The following is a 12207-nucleotide window of genomic DNA, read 5'->3' as shown; positions in this document are numbered from 1 at the left end:
ATTGAGGAAAGGTACATAGTTATGAGGGCCAGCAGGGGAAGCCATGTTAACACAGTTCAAGAAGGAGGCAAATCCATTTTATGTCAACGTATCCTCGTTCCTGATAAACTCTCCTACGTCCGCTTGGTGGAACACCACGATAGACATGGGGTCCATCCGCCGGCATTCCTGTGTCGTCTTGGCTGCCACGCCGAAACCCTGAGGGGGGGAAAAAAACATTTGAGCTCAAACATATCCCACGCGGCAGACAAACAGCTTCTGGAGAGGTTGAACAGACATGTTATCTGCCTGATTTTCTTTGATTCTGATTGTCAGTAAGGATATGGAGGTCTAGTTTTGCGACCTGAAATGTCTACGTATGGGGAGTGAAAAGTATCAAGTTGCCTTTATGATTAACAGACCAGCCGCCTTTGATGGATACTAATACTTTCTGATTTAATGTCTTATACAAAGATCTTGCATAAAGCTACAAGGCATGTGAAACCAAGTACAGTTGTCACACTGAATCCCGTTTGCATTAGATCTATCAACTCTTTTTTTTATTTTTTAATGCTCCAGCCTACAAACCAATTTAGGTAGTGAGCGCATCCGGATAGGAACCGGATAGGAGTTAGTTTGACCAGCGACGACCGCGCTATGCATCCCCACCGTACATTGTCCCCAGGCTTTTACATCTCATAACAGAACGCCTGGAACAGGGGGCACCAAATAAGTTCTTTGCGAGTGAGGGCAGGACTTTGTTACGTGGGTTTAGCGGCTGGAGGGGGCGGGACGCTGGAGAATGCTTCGGAGGGAGAATGGTATGTCAGTTTGTTTATGCTGCCAATTTCTTCATTAAAATAATTTCCATATTCTCCTTGTCATGGTTGTAAATCTATTCATATTCTTACTATTCTCACATATACACAGCTCATAGGAATTATGTTGTGGGAGACAAGATAAAGCTACTATTCATTAACGGTGTGTTAATCGTTTCAGCAACCTGCCTGCAGGCTGGCGCTTTTCCATTTTTATATCATGCAGGCTACTGGTCAGTCTTCAGAAACTAAAACACAAAAAATGGTGTGTCCCCCCCACACGGTAGCCCAACTCACCAGGGGCACGTCTGCCATGGAGTAGACCACTACGCCCTGGTACTGATTTGTGTTCTCCGTAATCCTTCCCAGTCCGGACTTCAACACATGGTTTCCATAGAGGAACGACTGCTCCGTTCCTGGTTTTACCCACACCTTGAACTAAACACAGGTAATGTAGTGTTTAGCAGGAAAAATATACACTAATCTATAGATTTGGGAACAGACTGAATATACAGGTATTTTGTAGTACAAAGTGTGTACAAATAATACTTCTACCAAGTTGATATAAAATAAACGTTACTAGTGTTTGGCAGGACAATTAGTCGGAATAAAAAGTATTCTACCAAGTTGACAAATTAACAAAAGACATTTCGCAATACAAAATTATGAATAAGCATACGTATACCAAGTTGAGGTAACCTGCAGTTCATACTAACTCAAGAAGGCATTTTAGTAAACAAAACAAAAATAAAATCGGTAACAATACTGCCACCAAGTTGAAGTATAGAGTTGGCCCTCTGAATCAATAACTCGTTTGACAAGGCGTCATGATTAACCATTTTAGGTTCGTGTTTAGAAGATATGATACAACAGGTCAAATTGGTTTAAAACCGTGCTGGCTACCTTTGCATATGGTGCGAGGAAATCCAAAGCTGTGATGTGCAGACGGAACTTTCCAGTCTTTGTGAATTTACCAAAGCAGGTTCCAACCGAGACAAGCTTGTCGCGGGCAACGTTTGTAGCCAATTTGAGGATTTTCTCACTGTTGGGGTTCAGATTAAATAACATTAAGGTTTGCTGCGACTTAAACATTTCAATCAATGCGTGTAGCAGTAATAAGTGATTGCAAAGTAAATGTTTACCTCATGTAGTACACACGGTCGTTGTGAAGTCTGAAACAGTAAACCCCATCAGGCCGATCTACAAGGAGTTTGATGTTTTCACCGATGCTGTTGAAGAGAGGCATGCATTTACCACTGTTAGCGGAACAAGTAACAAGGTAGTCTGTCTAAATTAAAGTCACAGTTTAAAGTAGCTATAATGTCCGACTCACTATTTTGAAAGTTTTTCAAACATAGTTTTTGTTTCTTCATCCGTCAACGGCCTCATGATGATTTTTTTATTTGAATTGTGCTGTAACGTGATCAGAACCCTTGCATGTGCTAACCTAAACACGTGGGACACACGGAAGTTGTACCATACACAATGCTGCGTTCAAATCACGTGGGATCTAAGTTACAAACTTGATACTGTGAGTTCGAATAATACTAGATAATACTGCTTTTGTTTTTCTAGCAATACATAAATATATCTCTCTACTTCTCACGCAGGATAAAAATTAAAAACGATCAATGATGTTGAGGGGTGACGTAAAACTCATTCTAACCACATCTGTGTTTTGCAAATATATCGCTTTTTGTTTTTTGGTGAGATAATTGTTAATTGTGGTAATTGTTATACATATATTTTGGAAGTTTGCTTCTTTGTGGCTAAATCTTTTAAAATCGTTTTTCCTGTATAAAAATGTAAGGTATATACAACGGATGTGAACGCCACATACTAACAACGCTATTTGACGCCATGACGTCACGTAATCAGCGTGGGGAAAACTTCCGTATCTCTCCCGGATTTGGTTCGATAGCTTCTAGCTCGAGTCGTTTTCGACTTTTTCTAGGAAATTCACTGCGATATTCTGGTACGTTCCCTCTGTCTTTATACCGCAAGCCAAGCGCCCAAAGCAGCTCACAGAGAATCACATCCGTTCATGTATGAATGTGTGTTTTAAACACGTTGTAACCCCTAGTAATAATGCTTTAACTCGAAATTCCGTTCCGAAAACGATCTAGCTACAAAGCTAATGCTAGGCTGGCCAATGCTAATCCTATCATATATGTCAGATGGGTTTGCGAGCTAGCTGGTATGCTAACATTTTTGATAAAATGGTAATGCTAATGTTTGTACGCCCTTGCTTTCAGATTGTATTATATTAACAACTGAATTCATATCCAGTGATATCCAGTATTGGTTATTATCAGTGATTTGTTGGTAAATAGCGGATGTGCACAGATGTCTACCCGATTTCAACAATTTGTACTGCCTGTAACGTTACATACCAGCTGTAGCTCTACAGGACTCTGAGGCTTTTTTTTGTGTGGGGCTCTCTGTGTGTGACGGGAAGAGGGGGTTAAAATGCATTATTAAATCACTCACTTTATCCAGGCTCAAGAAAAATAACTTAGTGTAAAAAACAGTTTAAGAATTCGGTTTTACCTGCATCTACTTGCCAAAGGCAGTTTACCCTTTAATTTTATGTGAAATTGCAGAAGTTTCCTCACCATGTTTCCATCAGAGGTCTTGTGACCTGATACTAATCACACTTTTGGGGTATGTTCATCTGTTGTCTTGTAATGTCAGTTCAGTAAAGGTGTGTCTCAGTGTAATGCCATTTTAATATTATCCTCTGTGGTTCAACAGGGTCAAGTGAGTAAGGCAGACAATAGTTTGAACAATGATACATGAGACCAAATGTATCTTAAGACAATGCCACTATCAGGGCTTGTACATCAGAATACACCATGGGATCAATGACCAAAACACCAACCAGTTAGTCAGCAGTAAGAGCAGAGATCTCAGAGGTTCCTTCCTCTAAAAGATGTCTCACCGCTATCAAAAGGGAGGATCTCTGCCAACACAGAACACAGATCACAACACATCATCATGGTGTACCACATGTGACGCCAAACGTATACAATAAAACACAAACGAGCCATTATCAGATGGCTTTAGTGATGACTTGTTAATATGAATACACAACTGTCTTATTGTTTGAATGTATTGCTTGTCACAGGAGAGGGCCGCCCGGAGGAGCTGTCCCCGTGTGTGTGTGCGTCAGCTGTTTGGGCCCCCAGAAAAACAACGGTTTTTGGCTGTGTCTTCCGGTCCCCCGCCACAGTGGTTGGTTTGTGACGCTGTCAGGCAGGAAGTCAGGACGTCAGAAAGAGAGAGAGAGAGAGACGAGCCAGAGAGGAAGCTGCTGTGGCTATTCAGTGAACCTCAGAATGACTGAGTTCTGGGTGTGTTTCAGCTGCTGCATTGCTGAGCAGCCTCAACCTGTGAGTACAGACATATGCAGACACCGATGGCTCTTTAGAGGCGCTTTCTTGGCTCCAACAATGTATTCCTGGCAACGATTGTTTTTCAGGAGTCTGCACTCTTTTGCATGACTTACGTCTTTTTAAATTTGCATGCTAGAAAAGTAGGTTGGGCATGGTGCAGTTGTGTACATTTAAACTAAATAGAATGACTTAATTATGCTCTGAGCTATGTTAACTCTTTATAACGTACTTGGTAAGATATTTAATGCCGTCATAGGGCAATAGACTAAGGAGAATTGAGACCCCTGAGTCATTTCAATATGCGCATCATTCTGACCGCCCTGCACTGTTTGTATGTTTTTTTTGTACCATTTATCAAAAGTTTAAACATGCTTCAAAGAAGGATTATCAAATCAAAATTCAAAAGTTGTTAAAATAATTTGTAAGTCTTAAATATTTTTTTGTGACTGTCGGGAGCGTATAATTGCCACCCTAATGACGAAAAAAAAAAAAAAAAAATATATATATATATATATATATATATAAAAAAAAAAAAAAAAAATTGCCTCCTGCAGCATTCATGTGCCGTGTTGACCACTTCATGTGCGTACAACCCTTTTGTCAGATAAGCAGCACTGCTGAGAACGGGTTAGCATGCTAGCTTTGATCATAAAACTGACTAGCTAACTACTAGGTAGAGATGCTCCGATCAGTATTTTTGGGCCTGATTACGATCACCAAAATCATGATCTGCTGATTAATGATCACTGCCAATCGCAGAATGGCAGGGGAATGGGAATCTTCCATATCTTTTATCTTTATATACTGGATAGGCGGCAAGCACCAGTTTCTGTTCCAATAGACTTTATTTTTTCTCTTTGGATCCCCCAATGAGGTATATATGCATACTGCTGTATATATATATACGGTACTGAAATGTGTCTGCGCACATACTGTTGTATGTAGGGTAAAGCGCGCAAGTTATGCTAGTTCTCAGTAAACGACAATGAACGTAAAACTGCCTCCTTTGCCATCTTTACAGCGACCCTGTGAAATCCTGGCAGTGCAGCACAATGTTGTAGATGGGAGAACTCATGCTGCACTGCACTGGCAAGTTCCGCTTTGATGTGTGCACAACGCATGCAGAGGAAAAAAAGGTTGCGCCACATGATCAGCACGTCACATGATCAGCGTTTTTCTAGTTCTCAGATCTCAAGCTATTTTTAGCCAATATCGGCCGATCATGATCAGTGTCCGATTAATCAGAGCATCTCTACTACTAGGGTTGGGTACTGTTCCGTTTGAACCGTTACTGGTACCTGGAATCCGGTACATTACTCTGCAATAACAAAAATGTAATTTCAGTTGTAAAAAATAAGTAAAAACCTCAGTTTCAACATTGTTTTCTATTCAGAACATATATACACAGTAGGGATGGGCGTGAGTAATCGATTACTCAAGTACTCCTCGTTTCAAATGAACTCGGCGTGGAAACCGTGTGCTTAAATCCTTCCCAGCGCTTCATCCGAGCAGTGTTTGTAATAACCCCGTTTTAAATAACGGCGTTAGGTAACGTCGTTATTTTTTTCAGTAACGGGGTAATCTAACTAATTAATTTTTCCGTATACCGTTTTAGCCTCTGGCGGCCATGTTGTTTTGCCAATCAACTTCATATTAACCGAGAAGTTGAAACTTTTGGCCCCAACAGCCACTGTGTCGGTCCCGCTCAAATCAAACATTGCGTCTATGAACTGTGGCGATTTTAGTGACAGGCCACTCTGTGAAATTCCATTCAAAATGGCCAACTTTGACGGCACGCCACGGACACGCCCTTCAACGTACAGTCACAAATAGCACGGCGTTTATTTAGCACCACTTCATGACTGTACTGACCAATTTGGAAGCAGATCCGATAAATTAACACATCCTTACAAAAATAAATGTGTCACAATTTAATTTGACATTGAATAAATGGTGTAGGCCTGTAACGGTAAAAAAAAAAAAAGTCTGTCTGTCACCGTAGTGTGAGATCGCTGCCATGCGTGTCTCTGAGGAAGCACGTGATATCCTCTATAAACTGTAAGCTATCAACTAAACTAACTTTAGAGAAGTGATATGAGTGGAGCTGCTGATCTTCACTAATATCTATGGATTGCAAACGAAGTTTTTTTGTTAGTTCTACTTTGGGCAACTTTGTGATACTGTTTTAGTACCATTGCCGTGTATAAGCGATGTTGTAGAGGAAATGTGCCAGGAAATGCATGGCGTTATACTATTTATTTTATTTTATATTTATTATACAGGAAAGTATTAAAAGTAACAAAGTTACAATTTAAAACGGGCCTGACTCAGTAAAGAGCTGATTTCCAGCAGGTTCCTGTTATGCAGCACATATAACATGTAACAGGGACAAGACACATCACATTTACATACAGCACATAACAGGGACATAGCACGTCAGACATCAGTCGGACAATCATATAGACAGCAGACTGAGCACAGACAGTGATCTATAAAAGTCAGTGTTTGCAGGTGTATGTGTTGAGGAGTAACAGTTTATAGGCTTTTTTGAACTGTGTGACGGATTGTAATGTTCTAATGTGATGGGGAATGCCATTCCAGACTTTGGTGAAACTATGGATGAAGGACCTCTGCCCATAGCCGTTATTGTATGCGGGCACTGGGTGGAGGGCCATGGAAACAGATCTAGTGACTCGCACTTGGGGCATGTTATGTGTTGGTAAGAGGGAGATGAGTGTTTGTGAGGTGCTGTGTTGGAGAAAATAAAATGTGATAGCATGACTGTAAATCAAATTTTGAAAGGACAGAGCATGTGATTGAGTGAGTGCAGTGCAGTGGTGGCTATAAGTGACCAAGAAGCTTAACTCCCACTAAGACGTCAAAATTGTTTGGAACACTGCTGGCGTTCCTTTCATGAGGAAAAAAGCACTTCTTGACCCATTCTTTTTCGAAGGCGGGAGGGACAAATGCAGACAAATGCATTAAAAAAAAAATAATAATAATGCATCGCACAACTTAAAGAAGGCTGCTAGTCATAACTAATTGAACATTTACACAAAACTAATGACGATATGTCAACAAAGTCTTCGGGGTGGCCACATTTTATTAAAAAGTAAGCTGAAAAGAGAGCAGGCATATCACCTCAAAACGTTAGGCAGAAGTTATTTTCTTTCATGCCTTTGTGTTTAAATCTCGATGGGCTTGAACGTAAACATATCAGAAATTAGATCCATTTTTTAAACACAGAACAAAACCTTAAAAATCAAATCTTCTGACGTGTGTTGTCTATCTACTACGCCAGTGGTTCGAAAACTTTTTCTAATTCGTGTGCCCACTCCAAGATATGTTTTCAGCCGAGATCCCTCCCTGTTGTATGGGCTTCATGCAACGGTCGGCTAATTTCTCCACACAAAAGAACCACAACGGCAGGGAGGTTCAGAGCATGAAGAGGTGACTGCCATTAAAATAAATTCCTCCTGAAACTGACAACATATTGACATTTCTCATTCTTTTCTTGTTCTCAGATTTACATTCCAACCACTTGTTTATTTCTAACTTTCACGAGAGAACCGCTGTAATACGTGACGCGACGCGACAAGCTTCGTCATTGAAGCTCTGCCTCTCCCACTGACTTTCTCCAAACAGACACTAACATGATATTTAGGCTATCAGCTAGAGTGCATCAAGTTCATATCAAGAGGTAACTACCAATCGGTTGGTCGTAGAGTTGACCTGCTGCCTCCTCTCTCAGCTGTTTCCTGGCTGTGGGTCTCACATTTTACATCATCAGCACCTCTACCCAAGACCTGCCCCTGGTACCACGATGCCGTCTAATCATATTTTCATGGAACCCACAATATGTGTAGAGTTAGAGAGGTGACATTGGGGTGCGAAATCAAGACAGGTATATTACCTTGGTCAGTGTCATCTCGCGGACCATGCCGGGAAAAAGCCGGCATTGTAAAAACGCTTGTTGAATGCACTTTTTTTTGTTGCCGAGCTGCTTGAGCTTGAGCTCGATAGAACTAGGCTACAGTATGCAGGCCTAAATCAGACCATGAGTTACTTTTCATTGAACAGCTTTTAAAAGCCTGTGTGCAATTGCTTGGTTTGAATAAAAAGTTTTTTGTTAAATTTAGTTTTGCACTTAAAACAGTTTAAATAGAAACAACCTATAAAAAGAAACAATGATGTTTAAATGCAGATATAGGTTGCAGGGACTTATTGAAATCATCATACTGATGGGATCATATCTATCAAAGGGAATCTACCATTTAGAGCAGATTTAAAAATATCAAGATATTGTGTATCGTGATATAGCCTGAAAATATTTTCTTAAAAAAGGGTAGCTTTCACATAGAGAACCCTGTTGGTACTCTACATGAGCGGTCCCCACACTTTTTTACGCCACAAACTGACACTATGTCAGACAAGGCCTAAAAAAAAAAGTTTGGTTCCTGTTGGTTGTCAGTTGAGGTCATGGGTTTCCTTTACAGCAGTGATTGTTACTATTTTTTTCTTGACATAGCATACATGTACTCTACCAGCTTGTGTCCCAGCATGTTACACACAAACACATTTTTATATGAACAAAATATAAAAAAATTATAATAATAGTATGACATGACATGAAAAATATCTTATGAGAGCAGCCACAGATATTTTACATACAACATATCATAATCATTATCATTTTTAGATCTATCTAGAATAGGATAACTCCAGCCATGTTTAACCCCTCTATATAACGCCTTTCTGACCAATCACAGTTCAAAGGCCCACCTGGGCTGTACCACCTGGGGAGGGGCCGCTCATTTATTCCCCTCTGCACATATAGACTTAGTTGTGACGTTTACAGTCTGTGAGCGTTGCGTGTGTTGAGTGAGGAACTTTTATATAAACGGAATATTATCATCCCGCAGTAATCAGCCTGGCGGCCGACTGACTCTGAGGAGCATGTCAGCTCGCGCCGCTTTGCCGGCTGCTGACACGAATGAACGAGTGCACTGCTTGACCTTTAAGGGCGTTTTTGAAAGATTTGCATGGGCAAACAATGGAGACGATACTTCTCCCGCGACTGTATAACAAGTGCTACCGATATCCAGTCGTCTGCATGAGGATTCTTGGAAATCGCTATACATGCATTTTTTTAGGCCCAATATTTTTGCAGACCGGTGTTGCGCCGTATTCTGTTACCCATCATGCAGTGTGATACCAGGGCTCGCTGTTGCATATTTTTCTGCAACATGCACGAGCGTAGAGCATAGACGGGCATGAAGTCGTTCACGTCCAGAGACGTGAACACGCTTAAAGCGTAGACTCACCATCGCTCAGTCGGGATGGGTGCATTTGTTTTGTTTCAACAAGCGATAGCCCATTGAGTGGCAAAGTGGTTGCCAGGGCTTGTCGAGTCTGTGTCCAAAGAGGTTAGTCCAAGTCAAACGAGAGAGACAATCCAAAAAAAAAATTATATTCAAGACCAATTAGTTACCTGTTTATACTTTTTGTGTGAGGCTAGAGAGAGACACAGTACATCTTCTATTTTTACATGATTATTTAGAACTATTATTTTTAATGTGCAGTGCAGGATCAAAATAGGTCATATTGTTTAATTCAAGTATAGCCTTTTCACTTAAAAGTCCAAAAAAAAGCTGAAGCGAATGAAAAACGATGCATGGATTATGCATTGCGCTCGGCGTGCTGACGTGGAGACGGTTTGTGGCAGTAAAAAAATAAAAATTTAAAGTTATTTATACTTCTTCAAGACCCGGTATCACAACATGAGCTGGGACCTGGTACCAGGTCCCCGACCCCAGGGTTGGCACTGCTGCCCTACATGACCTATATATCCCTATATAAAACATTTAGTTTGACTGTATCATAATCACCATGTAATGAGTTACGAGAGTATGATCTGATGTCGTGTCGTTCGTACGACCCGTATAATCTTTTGTGCGTGACACGTGTACTATGCCTTCTCTCTCTCCAAACGTCTGGCCACAGAAGCGGCGGCGGCGGATAGATCGCTCGATGATCGGGGAGCCGACCAATTTTGTCCACACGACCCACGTGGGCTCCGGGGACATGGGCCTGGGGCTGTCCTCTGTGAGTAACACCCGACCCGCCGCGCGCACTGCATGGAGAGCTGCGCTCCCTTGAGACTGACGATGAGTGTTGTGCTGGCAGGTGGACCTGGTGCAGGCCCAGATGAAGTCTAAAGGAGGATACTCTCACGGCACTTCAGAGGGATCCCAGTTATAACTTGGTAGTGTGTGTGTGTGTGTGCGCCTGTGTGTGTGAACATGTATTTATATTTATTACTAGATGCTTACAGAAACCCCTATGTATTCTTTCATAGCGGGTGTTGATGGTGTTAATAATGCTACTTCCTAAAACGTATAAAGTAGATGTTTATGATTACATGTAAATATCTTGGAACGTCATTTAAAAACTGATGTTAATATAAAAAGTTGGCATTTAGCAGATGCTTTTTTATCAAGACCCACTTACAATTAAGTACATTTCTCAGAAGAAACAGATGATAATTTATTCTTTATTTTTTCTTTTCATTGCACAGAGCATCCAAGCAGCCTGTGGATCCTACTTTCATTGGTTGAGGAAAGTGTTTTCAAAAGCAGTTGTGTCTGTTACGGACAGCAGGACCAAAAGATGAATCCACTGCTTTTCCATAATGTTGTACATATCGTTTCTTATGTTCCGTTTTTTTTTGTTTCTTTCATTTATTTTTTGTTTTAAATGAAAGCACTGTTATCCTTCACCGGCCATTTGGTTGCACTGTAAAGATTTTTGGAAAAGAGATTTTTAGGCCAACTTCAGCTCTGTCGTTGAATGCTTGTGGGGTATGCATGAGGACATATATTTACATCTTTATTCTGCTGTTTTTAGCCCATGTTGGAGGACTGTATTTATTATGATTTGTAAACAAACTTCACGGTGGCTGGGCCACTCTACAACATTCTGTTGAGTGTTGTTCATTCTCAGAGGTTGCTCAGACAGACCGGTAGAGGTTCAATGCTATTGGCTTAGCTGCTCTGCGAGGAGCTCCGTGCTAAATGCTGTTTTGTATTAAACTTGAAGATGAGTAGAGCACACTGGAGCACATCTTGAACACTCATTGTTGCTTATGAATTTCCCATTGATTTCAGCTGTTTTTATATTAATTTTGAACTAACCAGAAATTATTTTAATAAACAACAAACTAATCTTCTGGACGGTTTATTTCTATTTTTAAAAATGATTTATTTTGACAATCTTTCCGAGGTCCAGGTTATGCAGCACTTCTTTAAAATGACATCATTTTTTCAGACTCATTAACCTCAAAGCGTCTTCTGTTTCAGCAGTGGAGGAAGGCTTGTAGGTTTGGTGCTACACTTCCCTGCGCTTTAGCCTGAAGCACTTGGTTCACTTGTGCTTCTTTCATCCGAACGAGCCATGACACATTGTCCAAGCTGATACTGGTAGTTTGTGGGAGTTGGAAAGGACAAATTTTAACTGTTGTATTCCTGACGGAAAACACTTAGACTTGCTTGCATTATGGATTTAACCTTAAATATATTTCAGTGTGACATAAATGCAAGGTTGAATAATAGTTGTAGAATTCCAGAAAACCGGAACAAAAGCGACTGAACTGGCCATTCTTTAACATAGCTGAATTTAACTATATGCAAACTGCTATTTCCATGTGATGTTATCACTGAATGTGTATGCTATGTTAAGCTGTGTGCATGAATCTGCAAACTTAAAGGAGAATTCCGGTATGTGCAGTTTGAGCCCCCTTTCTGGGTTGTCTAGGATGAAATAGAGTGGTTGACACCGAAATTTTGACGATTGGTCCTGGCTCGGGTATTTGACTCATTTAGAATTGCCCCTGCCTGCGTTAGAATGGCTGGCTACGTGCATGCACAAACCTGTCCTTGAAACAACCCTAAACGTTCGCTTTCAGAAATGTGCAACTCACTGAGTGGTTAGTGGTGTTTGTTGTTCCAAATCAAGTA

At 40.8% G+C, this 12207-nt stretch overlaps 2 protein-coding genes across 2 annotated transcripts; one reads left to right on the top strand and one right to left on the bottom strand.

Moving 5' to 3' along the window:
- Positions 1 to 57: 57 nt before the first annotated feature.
- nip7 (NIP7 nucleolar pre-rRNA processing protein) lies at positions 58 to 2249 on the bottom strand. Its single transcript, XM_084476483.1, has 5 exons — positions 2131 to 2249; positions 1940 to 2026; positions 1701 to 1839; positions 1095 to 1235; positions 58 to 198 (listed from the first exon to the last, which is right to left on the bottom strand). Exons 1-5 carry the CDS (start codon positions 2184 to 2186, stop codon positions 79 to 81), a joined length of 543 nt encoding a protein of 180 aa, XP_084332609.1. The 5' UTR covers positions 2187 to 2249; the 3' UTR covers positions 58 to 78.
- Positions 2250 to 2691: 442 nt separating this feature from the next.
- Positions 2692 to 11416, top strand: LOC311356630 (CDC42 small effector protein 2-like). Its single transcript, XM_084476417.1, has 5 exons — positions 2692 to 2772; positions 3925 to 4189; positions 10196 to 10297; positions 10379 to 10457; positions 10770 to 11416. Exons 2-4 carry the CDS (start codon positions 4136 to 4138, stop codon positions 10451 to 10453), a joined length of 231 nt encoding a protein of 76 aa, XP_084332543.1. The 5' UTR covers positions 2692 to 2772; positions 3925 to 4135; the 3' UTR covers positions 10454 to 10457; positions 10770 to 11416.
- Positions 11417 to 12207: the final 791 nt, after the last annotated feature.

Source organism: Micromesistius poutassou (genome assembly GCF_964030765.1).
Source record: "Micromesistius poutassou genome assembly, chromosome: 12".
Classification (NCBI taxonomy): Eukaryota; Metazoa; Chordata; class Actinopteri; order Gadiformes; family Gadidae; genus Micromesistius; species Micromesistius poutassou.
The sequence above is the reverse complement of the archived record's forward strand: the minus strand, read 5'-3'. Positions and strand labels throughout refer to the sequence as shown.

Coding starts and splice junctions, on each gene's coding strand:
- nip7 (XM_084476483.1), bottom strand. CDS start 2,186: ATGAGGCCGTTGACGGATGAAGAAACAAAAACTATGTTTGAAAAACTT. Junction 1,840..1,939: donor GACCGTGTGTACTACATGAG/GTAAACATTTAC, acceptor GAACCCCAACAG/TGAGAAAATCCTCAAATTGG. Junction 199..1,094: donor CCATGGCAGACGTGCCCCTG/GTGAGTTGGGCT, acceptor TCCCCCCCTCAG/GGTTTCGGCGTGGCAGCCAA.
- LOC311356630 (XM_084476417.1), top strand. CDS start 4,136: ATGACTGAGTTCTGGGTGTGTTTCAGCTGCTGCATTGCTGAGCAGCCT. Junction 4,190..10,195: donor TTGCTGAGCAGCCTCAACCT/GTGAGTACAGAC, acceptor GTCTGGCCACAG/AAGCGGCGGCGGCGGATAGA. Junction 10,298..10,378: donor TGGGCCTGGGGCTGTCCTCT/GTGAGTAACACC, acceptor TTGTGCTGGCAG/GTGGACCTGGTGCAGGCCCA.